The sequence below is a fragment of the Chrysemys picta genome, chromosome 2, assembly GCF_011386835.1.
Source record: "Chrysemys picta bellii isolate R12L10 chromosome 2, ASM1138683v2, whole genome shotgun sequence".
In the NCBI taxonomy this organism is placed as follows: domain Eukaryota; kingdom Metazoa; phylum Chordata; order Testudines; family Emydidae; genus Chrysemys; species Chrysemys picta.
In genome coordinates this window covers 148,453,987-148,474,211 of record NC_088792.1, presented here as the reverse complement: position 1 = coordinate 148,474,211, position 20,225 = coordinate 148,453,987, and the positions used below count along the sequence as shown (strand labels likewise).

Here is a 20,225-nt window from a genome sequence, read left to right as displayed (position 1 = left end):
ATACTGGCCACTCCAGGCTTGTATTAAACTCCCAAGGTTACAGCTCTTCTCTCACCTTGGATTGGTAGATGCTGCCAGCACCCAAGTGCAGAACCCCTTTGAGAGTCAGGAAGGAACACTTGGGAATTCCTTCCTGCGGGGTACCCTCAAGCCCTTTCGGGGAAGAGCTGAGAAAGAAAAAAAAAAGGAAATCAGCTGTTGCCACCAGCTAATTAAACCACGTGCACAAACCTCTTAAGACACAAAAATCCAATTCTGTTCTAAAAAAAAGTAAATTTTATTAATAACAAAAAGAAAATACATCTGGGAACTCAGGCTATTGCTAGATTTTAAAAGAGCAACTACAAGGATTAAGCATCAAGAATAGCTCTTTGGAGGTCCAGCTTAAAGGTTACAAGCAAAACAAAAGCACTTGGGGTTAGCACAGAGGAATCCACACGCCATAACAAAATACAAGTAATAAACCTAATTGAATCTTCCTAGACATTTCCTGATCTACTTACATATTTGGGGTTTTAAATGAGTAGTTTCTAGCTATGATACTGATGATTTTTTTCCTACCTGGCCCAAGTTCCTTACAGCATGGCTCTGCCCTGGCCGCCTCTCCCCGGGAAAACAACAACAGACAGACCAAAGGGGAGTCTTGTTTCAATTTTAAAAAGTTCTAGCCTTCCTATTGGCTCTTTTGGCCAGGTGCCCGCTCACCTCCTTTGACCTATGCAGAGCAGTGAGACTTTTTAACGCTTTACAGGTAAAGCAATTAGAGAACAGCTACTAGGAGGGATTTTATAGCTACTGACTGGCTGGGTCCATAAAAGGGAGCTACCCCTCACCCCCTTCATTTATCACAACATGGCCGTATAGTTACAGAGCTCGAGACCTTTCTAGGATTTAGCGGCTACTATCGCAGGTTTGTGAAGAATTATGTTACCATCATAAAGCCGCTGAATGACCTTGGCAGGCAGCCCCCCATCAGCTCCCCCCACCCCCAGTGCCTCCCGCCACCAGCGGGTCCCGCGGATCAGCACCTCTCCCTCCCTCCCCCCACGATCAACTATTTCGCAGCGCGCAGGAGGCTCTGGGGGGAGGAGCAAGGATGCAGCGCGCTCGGGGGAGGGGGCGTAACTGCGCAGGAAGAGGCGGGGCAGGAAGAGGTGGGGCCTTGAGGGAAGGGGTGGAGTGGGGGCGGGGCCTGGGGTAGAGCCGGGGGTTGAGCACCCCCTGGCACATTGGAAACTGTGGGACGAGAGATGTGAAAGGGCTTTGGGGGGAATCATTCAGAGCTAACTCCTGCCCCAGGCCTGGTCTTTGCTGACCCACACAAGCTGTGTATCCTCGGGATCCTGCGGGGGGCTTGGGAGCTGTCCTGTACCAGGACCTGGACGGCAAATGGAAACCTGGGGCCTGTGCCAGCCGAGACTCGCTGGCCCCTTCACCAGCTGCAGTTCTGGGCCTGGGAATGGGCTGTCACGGAGAAGTTTCTGTGTGTGGCTCAGTTCCAGGTGTGGACAGATACAATCCTCTGACTTGTGTGTTAACAAGCGCCCGCCTTGGCTAGCTATGAGTTCAGCATTCCCAACTTACTGCCGGGTTCCCCCTCTCAGCTCACCCAGACCCATTGCTGGTGAAGGGGGAAGTGGTGCCTCTGTTTTCCCAGCTGACCGGCTGGGGGCTCGGTTCTGTTTCGTATGGTTTGGAGCAACCACTAGTTACTGAACCCGGTGCTTGGTGCTGCCGACTCCACTGGCGGATGGGTTCTGTGGGCAGCAGGCTGTTTATTGCCACGTGAGACTTTAAACCCGAGCTCATTGGCTGTGCCTGGACAGATAAGATCCCTGGGAGCTTCTCCTAAGGGCTGGGGGATTGCTCAGGTGTCTGCAGACAATGTTCCCTCCTTTCACCGTTGTTATGGCACCCTTGTGCTGCCTGCTGTCCTCCACCCCCGAGGTGGCTGCATTTCAGTGGGGCTGGAGGTACAGTGTGGGGAAGTTACTGTGTTATCAGCATTGGTCCCCTGCTGTCACCCAGGCTCAGAACCGATCCCAGCTAGAAATGGGACCAGCCTGGTTCTGAACAGCCCCAGGACTCGAGGGAAGAGCCCCCCACCCACCACACCTCTGCTGCAACCTGGCCCTTCGCAAGGCAGAAAACAGGCCCAATGTCCGCCAGGCAATCGCAGAGTCTCACTGGACACTGCCTGCCATTGTAGCATCCAGACTGAACCACACTGGGGCGTGCTCCGGCACGGAGCGTCCTTAGTGCCGGATCGATCCTGGCCTGGCCTGGCCTAGCGTCCCGCCAGTCCCATCAACCCTCTGCACGGGAACCTCAACCCAGCCCCAGCACCGGCTCTGGCCAGCAAACCTGGCACTAGGGGCCAATTAATCAATCAAGGGGCAGGGGGATAAATCAGTGACCAGCCGAGCGTGCAGCATTCGCACACAGGGCCCTGCCGGCTCCGTGACAGTCGCAGTCGTGCTGGTCACATCTCCTCTCTCACCCGCTTGGGAACGAAGGGCCACTAGGACCTGACGTGACTCGCTTTCTCCTCCACAGAGAAACAGCAGGATCTAGCCAGCCCTCAAACCCACTCCCAGGGCTGGACAGGCCCAGTGCTGCCCTCCTAGCTCCCTGCCCGCAGCAGCTGAGCCACCCACATGCAGAGCGACACTATTAGCAGAGATCACTTCGGCTGGGCTCAGGGCAGCTGGGAGGGACTGAGTGTGTCTCTGTGTGCCAGGACCTGGGGCCTCCCTGCCCTGCCCCTCCCTTACTGTGTGGCCCAGGACAAGTCATTTGCCCTCTGGACCCCTCTTTCCCCTCCCACCCTCTGCCGTATCACAGCAGGGAAGGGTGAGACTCGCTCACTGTTTAAAACAAGTGCTGTAAAATCCACACGCATGACCGGATTGCCTCGCTCCATGCAGTGCCCCATGGCAGCCCTTGGTAGGGCGAGTGGCCCACATTTGAGATCAGTCGCGGAAGGGTTCCCCAGACAGAGCCCCCTAAAAAGCCTGTGATAACAAAATCCTCTGCTGCATCGAATGTTTAATTCACACACACCTGGGGCTCAAACGCCAAACTGAGCCCCCTGCTTCCCGTGACTCATCTCAGCAAGTGCCTGGCCCCCACGGCTCCTTTGGGAAACGTGGGGTCAGGCCTTCTGGAGGCTGCCCGGGGACACCAGCAAGGGGGCAACCTAAACTGGCAAAGCGAGGAGTGAAATGTGCATGTCAGCGGAGCTGGGACAGGTGTGCAGGCGTCAGCAGAACTGCCAGGCCAGGGCCCTAGACCTGAGCGACGCCCACGTGCTGGGAGTGGCCCCTCCTCTCACTTTGTGCTGTCCAGGTTTCAGGTCATTTAGCCCCTGCCACCCTCTTGAAGGACATGAGGCAGCACTGGGCACCCGTAACTCTGCTGACAAGGTCTGGGGGCAGTTCATTTAGAGCGTGAGCTCTTCAGGGGCAGGGCCTCTCTCTCGCTGTGGGTCCGGGCAGCACCTTGCACAAGGAGGCCCCGGATTTGGGGGCTTCTAGGAGCTCCTGTAAAGAATGCACTTAATAGCCGTGTATGAGAAGATCCCAGGATTGCCCGTCTGTGCGTCACACACAGCCCAGAGCGTCTGTGAGGCAGTGGGAGGTGCTGGAAACGGCCCCAGCACAGTCGAGCACTCGGTCTGTCCAGAATCTCACCAAATTCAAGCATCGCTGGGATTCGGAGGCTGTCACCATCCAGTTGTTATGTTCTCAGTCATGGTGACTCCCGGGAGACAGCAAGGCCCTGGATATATGCCACGCCAAGAGTCCTCGGACTTTGTGCTAGCAGAGTTACCTCCACCAATCTCCAGCCTCACCTGGAACAATAACTCCATTTGCCCCTAATTCCCAGCCAGGGGAAATAACTCAGGCGGAGGCAAGCAAGTGGGAACGCTGGGATCAGACTCCAGGGCTCCTCGCAGCTAACCCAGCGGCACCGGCAAATAGCCACAGGCAGAGCGTGCTGGGGCAAGGATTTCCCCAGGGCTGAATTAATATGAGCGTCCCTCAGCATCCCAGGACCTCTGCTCCTTGGTTAGCAGGGAGAACCAGCCAAGCACAGGGCTGGCAGTCAGGAGACCTTGGTTCCATTCTCAGCCCTGCCCCTGGCCTGCTCGGACAAGTCACTGCCCATCTGTGCCTCAGTTTTCCCATCTGTAAACAGGGGGTAATTCTACAGACCCCCTTTGTAAAGCGCTTTGAGCTCAATGGGTGAAAAAAGCCAGCTAAGAGCTAGGGCTTACCAGTGTTCACACGCTACGCATGGTGGGATAATGGGGTGACCCATACAGGTTCAACTCTTCCTCTCAGCTGTTCGTGGGGCCAGCGTGGGCTTGGGACTGAGGCAGGGTGTGAGAACAGGAGGTTCTGGGGCAGCTGGATTGCGGGAGCTTGAAGCAGGTGTTGGGAGGAACAGTCTGGATTGGGCAGGTGGAGGGCGGAGGTTGCACTGGGAGGGGACGGGGCTAAGAGGCTGTTAGAACCAGTCAGCTGGGAGTGCAGCCAGGAGAAGGCAGGAATGAGTTGTGGGAACCAAGAGAAACCTGCCTGATGTGCAGTTCCATCAAACCCGGGCAGTTTGGCTGGGCTGGCCGATGCCATGTACACACGGGCTTCCAGAGCTGTCTGTGGTACAATCACTGGCTGGAATCTCCTGATGCTGAGTCGTGTGTGTGCGAACGCGACAAGGCTCTTGTACCACCCACCTCCCTGCAGCTAGTCACAGCCATTCACAGCTGGAAGGCTCGACACCCCCGTCATGGCTTTGGAGGGGAGAGTTTGGCTCCCAGCGATACCGCTGCCCAGGTGAGGCAGCACCGTGTCCTAGGCAGAGCAAGAGGCTCCCAGGCTGCCATCGCTAGGAACGGGGGGTTCTTAACTCCAGCAAACAGCCCAATCAAGACAAGGCAGTTGGCATTTTTCATGAGTTAGCCTTTAACTTAATGTGCTAACACAGCTGAAAACTCCCAGCAGCCCTATCTGCATCCTGGGATCCATTCCTGGCTCTCTGCCACTGCCTGACTTCACGTGGCTGACCTGCGCAGGCCCAGAGGCAGAAACGTAGGTGTGTAGGGAACAGCCAAAGTTCTGCCAAACCAGAGTCTATGGGATTGGGTGGCAGCTGAGCAATGGTTTTGTAGATCATAGTAACGCCTAAGTCCCTTTGTGAATCTGGCCTTAGGGCTTGTCTACACTGGAGGACTGGGGGAGGGGATAACCTGGATGAAGTCGAGTTAATCTGGTTTGAAAACGCTTGTGTACACACGACGCCGTCCATGACAGTGCACTAACTCTGCACTGACTGTCAACCCTGCCGTTCTATTTCAAAGTGAACTGACTTTGCTGGGAGTCGAGATAGTTCAGTGTGTTTCGTGTGCACCCGATGCTGCTTTGGCAGTCCTCCAATGGCTATCCCACACTGCTTTGTGTCTGGTTACCTGGGTGCCTTCCTCTGCTCTGGGCTCACGTTGCGCGGGGACAGATTTTGCCCCTCTGCCCTGGAATCGAGCATAGCACAAGAGGTGCGCTGTTACCCCAGAAACCCTCCGACATGCCTCAAACAGCCGCCTGCAGCCATGCTGAGAGAGAACGCCCGGAGGCAATGCCAAAAGAGGCAGCTGCAGCAAATATTGCTGTCCGGGCAGCAGGCACTGCAGTGCTGTCACCACGGCCTCAGCCCAGCTCTGCAGCCCTTGGCCAACCCAGGCTACTGGCCTGGGCACACTAGCATCTCCCCTTGCCTGTGCTCCTGCCAAAGCGATCCCGGGCCAGGCCCTTTGCAGACGTAAGCTCACGATACTGAGAACAACTGCACCTGGGAGCCCAGTCTGAGCCCTCAGCTGCCTTGGCACCGTGGAGCCTGGCACTCGACCCCAGAAGGCCCATGAGAAAGGAGAGGCAGACGCCTGCGACTTCCAGCCCCCGGCCCCGGGTCCTGCCCTGCTGCACTTGGATGTTTTGTTTGACTGTTGTTTTAACTGAAGGTTTCTTTGTAGCTGTTAGACACCAGATTGGTTCAATAGATTGTTTCATTATGAAACAATGTTGTTGCATTGCGGTTTCATTTAAAGGTTTATTTTTGCTTATTATGTAATAGATTTTCAGTGTTTGTTATTGAACAAATTCCTGTGGAGTCGACAGTACTTTAAACACAGAAATTCATTCCGTGTCCTATAATCTGTACGGTTTTACAAAAGCACATAGGCAAAGACAGGCTGCCAAATAAGGATCGCCACAGCGTTGTGCCTCCACTGCCCATGAACAACACCGACCCGCTCCCATCCCATCCACCCCCACCCCTCTCCACAGATTAACAGCTAGAGCTCCGGCTGCACGGTTTCCAGCCTAGACTCAAAATAAGAGCAACAAGCTGTGTCGTTTTGCACGGGCTGCCCAAACCGCTGAGCGCGGCTCTGCACCTTACAAATACAGCGCAAAACACAACCTACGGGTATCATCTTTGGGATGTTCTTTTCTGCTGCTTCCAACCTGTTCCACAAACAGCGCCACCTTTCTTTCAAATGGCCAAATGCACACTCCATTCCCATCCTGCAGCTACTGAAACAACAGTTCAACTAGGCAAATGAGGGTGAGATGAAATTACAAGAAGGTGGGTGCACAACTGGCTGAAAGATCGTACGCAAAGAGTAGGTATCAATGGGTCACTGTCAAACTGGGTGGGCAGGGTCCCACAGGGCCCGTCCTCGGTCCAGTACTATTCAGTGTTTTCATTAATGACCTGGATAGTGGAGTGAAGAGTAAGCTTATAAAGTCTGCAGATGACACCAAGCTGGGAGGGGTTGCAAGCACTTTGGAGGACAGGATTAGATTTCAAAATGATCTTGACAAATTGGAGAATTGGTTAGAAATCAATCAGATGAAATCCTCACACACCCGCATGACAACAGCTCTAATAGATGATTTTCCCAGACCAAACCAGTTGGCTCTGGACCGGTAGCGTTTGCGGGGGCAGTTTCCAGGTGCCAACAGCGACCCCCTTGTCCGTGGGTATGGGGCACCGCATGTTAGCACACTGACGCTGCAGTCAGGGCCGGCTCCAGGGTTTTGGTCGCCCCAGGCAGCCAAACAAACAAACAAAAAAAGCCGCGATCGCGATCTTCGGCGGCTATTCGGCGGAAGGTCCTTCGCTCCGAGCAGGTGTGAGGGACCGTCCGCCGAATTGCCACCGAACAGTTGGACGTGCCGCCCCTCTCCGAAGTGGCCGCCCCAAGCACCTGCTTGGTAAGCTGGTGCCTGGAGCCGGCCCTGGCTGCAGTCCAGAGTTAATTCAGCACATCCTCCAACACGGCTGCCTTCCCCATCCTGAAATTCTCATCCCAGGTCTGCAGAGCAATCCTTTCCCCTCAACCCTCGCTGGTGTCCCAAGCCCGGAAAGGGCGCTCCAGGAACCAGGCTGGTATTATCAGCTGCTCAGCATCTGCCTCTTCTTCCTTGTCTTCGTCCCTCGTACTCAGCTCCTGCGGGAAGAGCCCTGCTGCTGACAAATCTGCTCAGCGGTACGACATTGCTCAGCAGCAGAGCACCTTGGGCTACCCTCTGACAACACCTGGCCCTTAATACACAGCAAGCTGCTGCTGTGCATACACACTGATGCACTCCCCATCTCGCATGCACACTATCAGCGTGGCTTGTGCGTTAGCTGACACGCATCGAAACTGCCGATTAAACCCCCGGGTAGGCAAGCCCTCGGCCTCCGGGACTGTTTTCCTCTCTGTGAAACGGGCATCATGGTGTCGAGCCGCAGCTGGAAAGTGGTGAGAGCTTCTGATGAGCCACATAAGATATTTAAACCCAGTTCCTTTGGTGGTTTAAAGCTTTGAGCTCACAACTGTGAGCAGCTGAATTGCAAAGGACAGAGCCATATGACTGTGTTAAAGGTTGTTCCCCCAAGCTAGCAAGCTCTGCTTGAACATTGCCCAGCCTGTAGCAGAAGCAGGGAAGTGGACCAGCGGGATTTTGGTGTCAGTGAGGAACGTTTAACACCATCGGTGCTGAAGGATTCCTCTGCAATGGATTCAAACCATCCCCTGGACAATTGCTTCTGTCAACTGATTCCGCTGAATTTGTCTCCATTCTAACAATACTCAAGCCAAAATTTGTCATTGGTCTTGACACATTTTTTACCTCAATCCAACAAGACTTAAAACAATATCCAGTGATAGTTTAGGACTGCGCAGGCTGAAGTTCCTAGAAGCAACACTTCTCTCTGTGAGCAGCTCTGAGGGTGTGATATGTGGAGATGCCTAGGGCCCTACATCCAGTTTTAGGCACCACTGCGATCCACAAAATGCCCGCTCGGCTGCCACCTACGTTTTTGCTTCTGGGCATACGTGCGACAGCCTGACTGTAGGCACCAGGTGCCTATCTCCCACCATGGGCAGCAGGTGAACCCCTCTTTGGAGAGCCCAGCCTGCCCATACTCCAGGCTCTCCGGCTAGAACTGAGCCACCGCCAGCTTCAGGGTACAGGGTGAGGGAGGACAGGGCCAGGGCCTGGGTCAGGGGAGGCTTAGCCTGCCCTGGCCTTTGATACCCTCTGCCCATGTCTCTTATCTAAGCCCCAGAGTGATTCGCAAGCCGTGAAAGCCAGGCCTTTAGCCGCCTGCATCAAGTAGGGGGGCTTAATCCAGCAACATTTGTGTAGAGCGGGGTTAGGCAACCTGCGGCACGCGAGCTGATTTTCAGTGGCACTCACTACCCGGGTCTTGGCCACCAGTCCGGGGAGCTGTGCATTTTAATTTAATTTTAAATGAAGCTTCATAAACATTTTAAAAACCTTATTTACTTTACATACAACAATAGTTTAGTTCTTTATTATAGACTTGTAGAAAGAGACCTTCTAAAAACGTTAAAATGTATTACTGGCACGCGAAACCTTACATTAGAGTGAATAAATGAAGACTCGGCACAGCATTTCTGAAAGGTTGCCGACCCCTGCTGTAGAGGCTGCTTGCTGGCTTGGGCTGCGCAGGCAAGTTCATACAAAATGGCTGGGTGGGGGAGACCTGCCTCATAACCTTCAGCTTAGTGGCTAGGGTATTCACCCAGGAGGTGGGAGACCCCCAGTTCAAGTCCCCCCCTTCTCCAGAGGGGACAGAAGGGATTTGAACAGGGCTTTGCCACCTCTCTGGAACGTGCCCCAGCCACTGGGCTAGGGGATATCCTGTTGTGGGCTTCCCTCAGCCACACCTGTTGAAGCTGTTCCACTTTAAATAATTGAATAATTAAATATGAATTGGGCCAGTAAAAGAGTTGGATAACTCTACAGTCCCGCGGTTCGAGCCCTCCTTGAGAGATGGCTGACCTGGATTCAAATCCCTTTTCCCCCTGCAGGAAGAGGGGCCTGAACTGAGGTGGGGTGGGGTGTCTCCCACAGCCTGTGTGAATAACCTATCTGCTAGGCCAGCCAATTTGTTTCAGCCCCCACCTGTGACTCTGGTGGCCAAATGCCCAGCTTGCCCTGCTTTGTGGATGGCAAGCAGGGCTCGCCGCCTCCCTGGGCCCGGATTTAGGAACCAATCTCTGCGAGGGGGCGAGATGCCCCTCGTTCTAGCCCCCAAGTTACCCACCGGCCCTGGAAGGCCTCGCCCCAGGGAGTTGCTCTGGGGACTTGCTGACCCGTGGCCACCTTGCCCGCTGACTGGGGTGGGGCTGTCTCGGCGCTGCAGGACTTGGCCAGGCTGGGGCCGGTAGCTTGCCTTAGCTGCCCCCAAAGAGCAAATCGTGGGTCTGGAGAGTGCAGGGAAAGGTGGGGAGCTGCTGTTGCCTCTTCCACTCCAGGGCCTGGGCTCTGGGCCAGCAGGGGGCTGGTGGGGGCCTCGGGAGAAGGGCTGGTAGCTTGTGGGGGGGCAGGGGCTCGTGGGGGGGCTGAAGGGGAAGGGCTGGGGGCTCGTGGGGGGGGGGCTGAGGGAGGCAGGGAAGTTTGGGGGAACAGCTCTGTATGGGCCAGGGAAGTGGCCAGGCAGCTCTGGAGCAGGTGGCTGGGCCAGCCTGTGGGGGAGGGGCTGGGGCCTGGGAAGAGGGGGGGGGCTATAGGGGCGGGGCCAGGGCCTAGCGTGGGGGAGGGGCCGGGGCTCAGTGGTAGGGAACGCGGCTCTAATACGATGACGCCACGCGGTGACGTCGCGGTGCGGCAGTGACGTCACCCTTGTCGCAGCGGGGCGTAGAGCGCGCGCCCCAAGCCCCGCGGGGCGGGGCCTGGCGCACGTCGCCCGCTTCCGGCGCGCGCGCAGGCCGGCGCCGGAAGCGGGGCGGGGGGGCGCGCGGCGCGGCTCGGGCGGGGGCGAGAAGATGGCGGACGGGGACAGCGGCAGCGAGCGCGGCGGCGGCGGGTTCGGCGGCCCGCGCGGGCCGGGCCCCGAGCAGGAGACGCAGGAACTGGCGTCCAAGCGCCTGGACATCCAGAACAAGCGCTTCTACCTGGACGTGAAGCAGAACGCCAAGGGCCGCTTCCTCAAGATCGCCGAGGTGGGCGCGGGCGGCTCCAAGAGCCGCCTCACGCTCTCCATGGCCGTGGCCGCCGAGTTCCGCGACTACCTGGGCGACTTCATCGAGCACTACGCGCAGCTGGGCCCCAGCAGCCCCGAGCAGCTGGCGGCGGCCGGGCCGGGCGAGGAGGCCGGGCCGCGCCGCGCGCTGAAGAGCGAGTTCCTGGTGCGCGAGAACCGCAAGTATTACCTGGACCTGAAGGAGAACCAGCGCGGCCGCTTCCTGCGCATCCGCCAGACCATCAACCGCGGCCCGGGCCCGGGCTTCCCCGGCCCGCCCGGCCTGCAGAGCGGCCAGACCATCGCGCTGCCGGCCCAGGGCCTCATCGAGTTCCGCGACGCGCTGGCCAAGCTCATCGACGACTACGGCGGCGACGAGGAGGAGCTGGGCGGGCCGGGCGGCGGCGCGGGGCTGGGCGGGGAGCTGCCCGAGGGCACCTCCATCACCGTGGACTCCAAGCGCTTCTTCTTCGACGTGGGCTGCAACAAGTACGGCGTGTTCCTGCGCGTGAGCGAGGTGAAGCCGTCCTACCGCAACGCCATCACCGTGCCCTGCAAGGCCTGGGCCCAGTTCGGCGGCGCCTTCTGCCGCTACGCCGACGAGATGCGCGACATCCAGGAGCGCCAGCGGGACAAGCTCTACGAGCGCCGCGCCGGGCCGGCCGGGCCGGGCAGCGGCAGCGGGGCCGGCGACGACTCCGACGGGGACGACGTGGACGACGACTGAACGGCGCCCCCGGCCGGGGAGCCGCCGCCGCCGCCACCCCCAGCCCTGGCCCCGGCGGAGAGAGAATCCAGCTTCACCGCAGACACCGACCGCCCCCAGCCCCGGCCCCTGCTGCCCGGATCCCTCCCCGGCCCCTTTCGAGATCGTGCCCCCCCCCCCGCCCCCGCCATGGAAACCAGCATCCCGGCGGCCGCGCCGCCGCCGAGCGCTTGAAGAGAAGGGAGAGGCCGCCGCAGCTATTCAGATCCGAGGGTACAGGTCGCGATGGGGAAGGAGATCGGGCCTAGCCGGGTCGGGAGGGGAATCCCGGCAGCTTCGGGCCTAGAGTTGGGACGAGCCTGTTTCCGGACCAACGTCCATTCTGTCCTTTCCTTTGCAGACTTGTTTTCTGGGATGCAAACTGCTCCGCTCCGGGCGCTGCCGGAACCGGTCAGCGAGCGAGTTCCCGCTGGCAGCGTGCTGAAGATTAAGAGACACTTTCTTGTTTTGATTTTTTTTGTTTTTAAACATGGGGGTTGCGAAGAGGTAGGTTCAAGGAAAAACAGGCATAAAGCACAAGGAAAGCTGAGTGGATTGGTTGCTGCTCACTGAAGTTCTTCCCCTTCTCTCCAAGTAAGGTGGTCTTGGAAAAGAAACAGCGTTAGCAGTAGGGAGAAGTAAGAGCCAACTCTCTTGGCTTCAGTGGGTTGACCCAGCCAATAAGTGGAATCCAGCCTGTGAGCTGGGTTTTTAAATCTTTAAACCATAACTTGGTTGAGAACAGCAACATGTGGCTACAAGTCTAGTCTGTGAAAGAATGACTGGCACAAAGTGAGACATGAGCGTCGTTCATCTTCAATGGAAATCAGTGGACATGTTCGACTATGAATCTAAACACCAAGAACCTCAGGTCCAAAAGTCCATCACTTGTTCTTTTACAAGAGTTTTTAACAAGAGAAGAGAACTCAATCTGTTTCCTCAGTACCTCACATTGTGTTAACAGCAGAGTTGTCAAAAATGCACGGATGGATTGTTCAGAGCAGCACACAACCTGTGGGAGCTTCAGATCCATCACTGAAAAGGAGCAGAAACAAAATGAATAAGCTCTGTGACTATAAATATACCCTAGCAGCATTTTTTACCACCTTGAAATTTCACCATAGACTGGCTACTGCCAATTCGTCCAGCTGTTGCTCCAGAATGCAGTTGGGGCTCTTTCCAGGGAGCACCACTTTAAATGGATTTTCACTCTAAAATGATTTTTTTAGCTAATTGAGTCAACCCTCCCCCTCCAGAAAGGTATTTCTAGACACCTAGTCATATTCTAGTAACTTTGAACTGAATGGAGAGAGTGCTATTCATTCCAAAGTTCCAGATATTACTTGGGTGACATCATAGAATCTTTCATATTTTTTTTAAACTGTGCATGCCTGTCCTTTATTTGAGCTGCCTTTTTAATTTATTGCATACCCTTATTACCTTATTTTGATATTACTCTACCTATACTATCTTTATTTTGTATTTATTGGAAAATAAGGAACATACAAAAGGCTTTTTTTTTTTTTTCATGCAGTTGTGGCTGGGGGGGAGATTGGGTAGGATTTAAAAAAAATAGCTTTTGAGATAGTGATAAAAATCAGTTATCAGAACATTAACCACGAGTTTGTTTCAGCCACAGACCTGTATTGTTGCCCTTTTAAAAACTAATTTTTCCTCCTGGTGTCCATGGTAGGTCTTTTTAACACCAATTTTTAAAGATTTTTTTTTTTTTAAATTCTTCTCCGTTGCAAAGAACCGGGTTTCCTAAACTGTACGGGAGCAATAGTTCTTCTTGATGTTTTAATTACATCCGTATACTTGTACTGTATTTTGTACTCTAAGGCAGCTGTTTTCAATAATGTCCTGCTGTATTTACCTATGTATTTCGTTCACATGTGTTCAGTTCTTTGCTGCGGAGAACAAATTTCCACCGTTTCAGCAGACAGAAGGGCTGAGACATCACAGCACTTAGGGGTGTAGAAAACTCTGCGTAACTAATTACAGATTGCAGGCAGCAATGAGAATTTTGAAGGCTGCAGACATTGGGTGTATAGTGGTGTAATTTTTCCATTCATTTTAAAACTATGTACAATTTATGTATAGACCAACAACGTGTTTTGTTGCTTCAATGGTGATTGACCTTTTTTGTTGCTCAGCTGCAGTGAGCCAATTCACGTTTTGCGAAGATGCAGTACCTCTCCTTTTCCAGAGGATTCTATTTTTTGGCTGAATTGCAGTAACTAGCCTTACCTTTCTACTTATGTGGTAGCGACAGGGTCTTGATAGTCCCTTGCCAGTGGCTACATAAGCTATCATTAGCTGTCTAGGAAGTATGGAAGTGGACAGAAGCATGTATCATGTATGCCAAGAACATGGCCATATATGGCACCGGCTTTGGCAACCAGAAACATTTCTTCTGTAGTCATTAGACCAGATAAGTGATGTATCGATGTACAAAACTCCTATACAACTCAGTTTGGCCTTCCAGCAAACATCAGGTGTGGTCAGAATGCAGTGTGTTTCCAGAAGAAATTTTATATTCAAAACTGTTAACCTGCCTGTATCCAACTAAGCTATCATGAAAGGTGGGTTGATAAGTCTTAACTGCTGTTGAGGATTATCTCTTCCTACAGCGGGTTCATGGCCGGTCTTCCCTCTGCAGGAAGATGGAGCCCAATTCTAGTGGCACAGGGCCATGTTGAGTATAGTGGTTCACTGACTGAGGAAATCATTCCCTGTTGTTGGGGGTGGGGCAATTGGAATCTGGAGACAGGGTAGGTGGGGCAGAAAGGAGGGAGTTTGCCTCAGAACTGCAGAATTTCTGCAGAGATTTTTAGTTTTCTATTGTACTTGGGCCCACTCTGAATATTTCTTGTGAGATGCAAAGAGGATCATTCAGAGATACGTATTGGGTTATAAATTAAGTGGATTGATTCTGCTGGGGCTCCAGAAGGTCCCCATAATCCACAGCCTCTTAAAAATTACACTGTATATTTTACAGTGCATCACTCTGACACTAATTTGTAACATGTTAGTTATTTGGATATTCAGAATAGTCCTATTTCTATAGAATCTGGCATCACAAGATTGGGACATCTTGATGTGACCGGTATATCCATTTACTCCAGGCAAGCATGTTAACTGGATTGTTTGTGGGACAATCAAACAGTTCACCTTGATCCTTAAGCAAGTCCTGTATAGTTAAAAGGGGGAGGAAATTTGTCCCATTCTTTGTGTTACTGCTTGGATCGAGAAGGTGACCTCTGCAACAAGAAGGGTTGGACACTTCTTCTTTAAAAAAAAAAAAAAAAAATCCCCATAAACTTGGATTCTGTTTAAAAAAAAAAAAAAAAAAGGCAAAACACCCCTGGAGAGGAGATTTCCTGAATTTATGGAACTTCAGATTTCTGTTGCCCCTGGAATGACAGTTCCAGAATGCAACTATGTCAAGGCATCTGCTGTACAAAACAAAATGTAAATCTTGTATAGCACCAAACCCTCCAATGTAAATACTCGAGGCATACAGGTATAAATTCCCGTAGTGTTACGGGTTGGTGTTCTGTTCCATAGGTGTTTGCTGCAAAAGGATTCCTGCTGCAGCAGCAGGAGCTGCCTTTAGAAAGCAGGCAGCACTGTCAGTTATCCAGGAATCCTTTTGTAATAAATCACAAGTCTGGTTAAGGAAGAGATTCAAGCTTCTGCTTCAGTTTCCCTCCCAAAAAACACGTAATTATCCTGTCTGATTTTCAAACGTTCAGGGTAAGGGGCACAAGAGGCTGGTTACAATAAATCCCCTCATATTGAGTGGCCGGTCGACGACTGCACACTTTCGATATTGTAATAGCTGAGGAGGACTTGCTAAAATGTGATCTTTTCCCATCCAAAACAAGGGTGTAGAATCTGATCTACACAAAGGATTATAAAGTGACTGACAACTCACAAACTACTTTGCTCTTGAGAGAGTGGCAGTTTCTTGATTTTTTTTTTTTTTTAAATTTTGGTGGAAAACTGTTCAGTGCATAGTATATGCACAGACGTCTTCTCTTACGAGTGTAACAGAATTATTATGGTACTTTATCTGATGCACAATTAATCTCTCAGCAGATATTCAGTGAAAAACAGTGTGGCCTTGAGTCTAACGTGAGGGAGGGAGAGGAAAATCTAGAGGTTTCCCTATATAAAAATGACACTTTTTTGGCTGCAAATTGTTGTGAGTTCTTAGTAGTAAATGTTATCCCGATATGCCTCTTCTTAAGCAGGTGAACAATTTTAGTGTCTTGCCATGTGCTGTTTGCTATAAACACATTAGTATAATGAGAATAACTGATCTGATGTTAGGTTTAACTGTTTGAATTGATGAGAAGACCCCCTGGTGAATGTGTTTTTAAAAGTACAGATCCATTTAAGAATACTGCTATAAACTTGCTGTGTAAGTAATTTTAGTTGTAGACAGCAGATCCTCAACCTGTTGCACTCAATTTCCTCTTCCTTGTGGTGTCAGATGCTCATATCTTTAGGCAGGTGAATGTCCAACAGCTGTGGCAGTTTCTGCATTGCATGTATACCAGTCCGAGAGGTAGTGTTGCTCGTTCGGTGTCTTCAGTAGGACGCTTGCCAGGTAAACACCCTGAACCCTTCCCCTGTTCCCTTTCCCAGTGAATGCTCTAATCTGATTCCAGGTCTTCTAATCATATTTAGGATGCCTGGGAGAACTTTGGGTTGGCAAGAATACTGTACCTAAAGCTGGGTTTTGAAAATTACCCAAGACCCATTTTATTTGTCTTTTAAAACTGCATACTGCTGAAAGAACAATTTTTTTTGTATTGGATTATGAGGATGGGGAAGACATGACTCTGGTAAAAGAACAGAAGCCCCTTCCTCTGGTCAGGTTGACACAAATCTCACACCTCCTGCACTTTCTGGTTTCAGCCCACACGAGAAAATACCAAAAAAGTACTGTGACAAATGCTGCTTTGCTTTGTGTGTGGTATTCTGACTGGTCAGACAGCCTTGTACTGAAACCTCAGCCCTCTTGCACGTGGTTTCCAATCCAAAGAGGTTTGGGATCAGAGGCAGGAATCGGAACATCTGAACGTAGTCACTAATTACTGCCTCTTACCCATGTGGTAGCAATTATTTTGCCACTGGCACTTAGCTTTGGTTTTCTTACCTGTATATTGTGAATGGCTTAATACCTTGTAGTCCTATTTAAATTGTAACATGGAACAGTGCCTAGATTTCCCCCCCCTAAAACTCGTGACAAATTTTGGTCTAATCCCCTTGCCAAAATTTCTCTCCGTCTCTTTAAACTGCGAGAGAAACTCTCCCCCGTATGTTACTATGAATGCGCCCAAATTCTTCAACCTGTCTGAAGCAGTGGATTTTGTAGCAGCCTCAGTGAGTTAAAAGGCGCGAATGCACCGGAGGCTGATGGGATCTTAGTGGTTCCTGACCCTTTAAAAGTACACGAACTCCCCCACTCTTAAAGAATCTGTTGCATTTTACAGCCTGGCAGAGTCCCAGGGAAGACTTGGTACCAGAGGCACAGCGACCTTATGCTGACGAAGAAACTTGTGCTTTCAAGTGGTCTTTTGCAAGGCTCCCTTGTAATTCCAGGAGGAGTTTATTTTTGAGTTGCATTTTTCTTAGTCATTCTCACTGCCTTCCCCTCTCCTTTTTAACCCATGCAGTGAGTGAGCTCAAGTTTCTTCTTTTAAAAACTGAAACTCACCTGGCGATTGCATCGGAAGTTCCACAGAAGGAACATAAAAGCGATGTGCATTTGTCACAGGCGACTTGTAATATGCTGCTATCTAGCCTTAATCTCTTACGTACTGTATCTACAGAGGAAAGCAGCCCACAGGTAAGCAGTAAGGTGCTCTGCCTTTTCAAAGCTCCTGCAGGTTGCACAGAGGCTGTTTTCTCAATTACTGCTGCTCTGTGTATGGCAAGATAGAGAGAGGGAGTTGAAATTTGCAAAGAGAGCTTAATTTCCAGCAGTGGCTATCACGCCTCGTATTAACCTCGGAGATCTTCCAAGACCAAATGTTTAATTTCCTGCTCTGTGCTGTGGTGAAAGGCCCATCTGGCTCGAAAATCCTGCCTTTGATTGTATGTGGGATTCACAAGAAGAATAGAGCTTAGTCTGTTTCAGTTCTTCCTGCTCCTTCCCCCCCCCCCCCCAAATAATTGGAACAGCTGGATTCACGCAGTGGTAACACTGTTTTAGCATAAATATATAGAGTCGTCAAAGCGACTCTGTCTGGGATTCTATGGGTGCCATGCCAGCTCTTTTTGTGTGGTGGCTGGGTGGGAGAAGTGCTCATTAGTTAACGTCACTAACATGTAACACTTCAGCCCTCCCTCCTGGTATGTTAGAAATAGAATGGGTGCTAGTGCCTATTCCGGTCTGTTACCCTGCTGTCGCTCTGGGCTGAGCCACTGAAGCCAACAGTTACACCAGTGTCAACGTGGTCCCAGATCAGAATGGGCAGGGACCTTTTATTGTGGGGAGGTAGGGAGTCCGCTCCTGAAAATATGCTGTACCGGCAATGGTCATGCGCTGTCCGTCCTCTGAACGCATTTGGCATGCCTGCGGGATGTGATTTGATTGGTGGCTCTCATGGCTTGGCTGGTTAGAATAGTGCTGGCTGGAAAGTTAAGGAGGCAAAAAGATCAGCTTCATTTTTATGCCCCCAAGATGTGTGTCTGCTACCTCCTACCACTGGTATTAATGTAACTCATTGCCAGGCAACGTCTCCCGATGCTAGGTATAGCACACAGCTTCCTTTGTCCTTTGCTCGCAAGTGTCTCAACCTCTGTTGGTCGGTATTTGTGTATTTAGACGACAGCCGGAGCAGTGCAGTACTGTGAGCCTGGCCGGCGATCGAGGGAGACGCTTTGCTGGGTGGAATGTACGCTTTTAGGAGGTGGGCACATTGTTTAATTTGGTACAAGATTCATGATTGATTGTGCAAGTGACATAACGTTGATCATACTTGGATGTAATTGACCCATATGTAAATATACACATGCCTGTACATTGTATACATAGAGACGTCTGTGTACATGTGTATGTATTTATCAAAACTGTTCTCTGCTCATAGTAACTGCAAACGTAGATCTACTTCTCTAAAGCTCCCCTATAAATGCTCGAAATGAATTTGTAGGAAATAGGACTGCTGTCAGGAATATCTGCTGAGAGACCAAAAAGTTCACTTTTAAGTACCTTGATTAAAGAATAAAGTTTATTCCTCGTTTATTTTTTTAATAAAAAAAAATGCACTTTAACTGGCAAAACACATGGCTGCAAGGTGCAGTTCAAACCGATGGAAACGTGAAAGTGCAGCAAACCGATCAGAAATATTCCTTTCTCACCTGTCAAGCAAAGCGCTGAAAACTATTCAAACACCTGAGTCCGAGCTGCCTGGTTTTGTCTTGCTGCCTGTTGGTTGAAGCTCAGATTCTGATTCCCTTTTTTGAGGCTAGCAGGGCTGCTTTCCAAGAGCAATGTGAACACGGCCAAGCAACAGGCTGTTGACGAAATGACGGCAGGTCCTGGATTTACCACTAGCGAACTAGCGAAGCGATCGATGAAATCAAACCATGCGAAGAAAGCCTCATGCTAGTGAGCACTCCGTACAGTAGCAGATTTTTGCAAATGGAGTTTTACAGTCTATATTTAAAAAATTGTATGTTTGTAACAAATAAAGTATGCGGAAAAGTGAATGAACCTGACATGCTGTCGTCTGCGTCATTTTAAAGAGCACGTGTCTGTCTGTATGAGATGGTTGGGTTGAAAGGTGGTCGTTGCCAGTGACCTTAAGGGAAATCCAGAGATTTTAAGGAAATGAGACCTCTTGTCTGACCTGTACATCGCAGGCCTGGGAGTGTCACCCCTGCCCTGAGCCTAATAGCTTGCTTGGCTAAAGCACCCTCCAGTCAGTCAGCCCTGATCTAAGGACATTGAGATGGAGAATTGGGAGCTTGTTCCAATGGTTAATCGCTCTCATTGAGCAAATCAAAACTTGTGCCTTAATTCTCCTTTGAATTTGTCCGGCTGTAACTTCCAGCCCCTTTCTCGGCCTCTTCTCCCCTTATAAATTGTGCTCAAGTCCCCTCTCGAGCTTGGTAAACTCACTGCCAGGCGTTTTCTCCAGCTCTTGAAGAAAGCTGTGGCTCTTCACTGCGCTCTTCCAGACATTGCCTTGGCCACAATGCCAGACTGGGGAGCCCACGGGCTTGGACTCAACCAGCCACTAAGCCAGTGGTTCTCAACCGCAGGCTGCTTGCAGCCCAGACAGCACACCGCACTGCTGTGGTCCATGTGGCATCCTCAGTCCCAGAGGCAGTCTGTGTAGTGTGTGCATGCGGCCCAGTGAGAACCACTGGCCGAGGCTGGTAGGTGCTATGCTCTGCAATAGCACCTGCACTTGGTTCCCTTGATTTCTTTAGGCCGCGTTGACAGGTGGCCAGACCCTAGCAGGGACAAGACGACCCATTACAACAGTGAGTTTTGTTCAGCCGAACACAGTCATATAATCCCCAGCAGTACCCGTATTGCAGAGCGAGATCTGGGCACAGGGCTGTGCCCGGTGATGTTAAACAGAGAAATCTCTGACCAGACGTGTCTCTCCAACCTTAATACACAAATATTGGCCAGGTGCTGCTTTGGGCTTCTACCCAGAGCTTCGCCATAGTCCGTACTTCCACCATTGTGGGAGGGGAGGAGAACAAAGTGTACGGAGCACATGCTCTGTCACAATCTGCTAGTCCTCAGCCACTGACTGGGAGCTTCAAGGGGTTGTGACTGATTCGACAGCTTCTTGCCAAGCTCCCCAGGGAAGCTTCTTCCAATTAGTGAAAACGTGGCTACGGCACAATCTCTTGTAGCTTCGCCCACCGAGGTTCTAGGTGTGGTGCCAGGGTTTGCAGAGGG

At 51.6% G+C, this 20,225-nt stretch overlaps 2 protein-coding genes across 2 annotated transcripts in view; one reads left to right on the top strand and one right to left on the bottom strand.

Moving 5' to 3' along the window:
- The window catches only part of LOC101939027 (neuropeptide Y receptor type 1-like), a 34,413-nt gene extending 24,259 nt beyond the window's left edge, over positions 1-10,154 (bottom strand). Inside the window, exon 1 of the mRNA XM_065584305.1 lies at positions 56-10,154. The gene's annotated coding sequence lies outside the window, so the exon portion shown is untranslated. The remainder of the gene's footprint in view (positions 1-55) is intronic.
- Positions 10,155-10,277: 123 nt separating this feature from the next.
- On the top strand, positions 10,278-19,024 carry PURB (purine rich element binding protein B). The gene has a single exon (XM_005315620.4). It carries the CDS (start codon positions 10,346-10,348, stop codon positions 11,267-11,269), a length of 924 nt encoding a protein of 307 aa, XP_005315677.2. The 5' UTR covers positions 10,278-10,345; the 3' UTR covers positions 11,270-19,024.
- Positions 19,025-20,225: the final 1,201 nt, after the last annotated feature.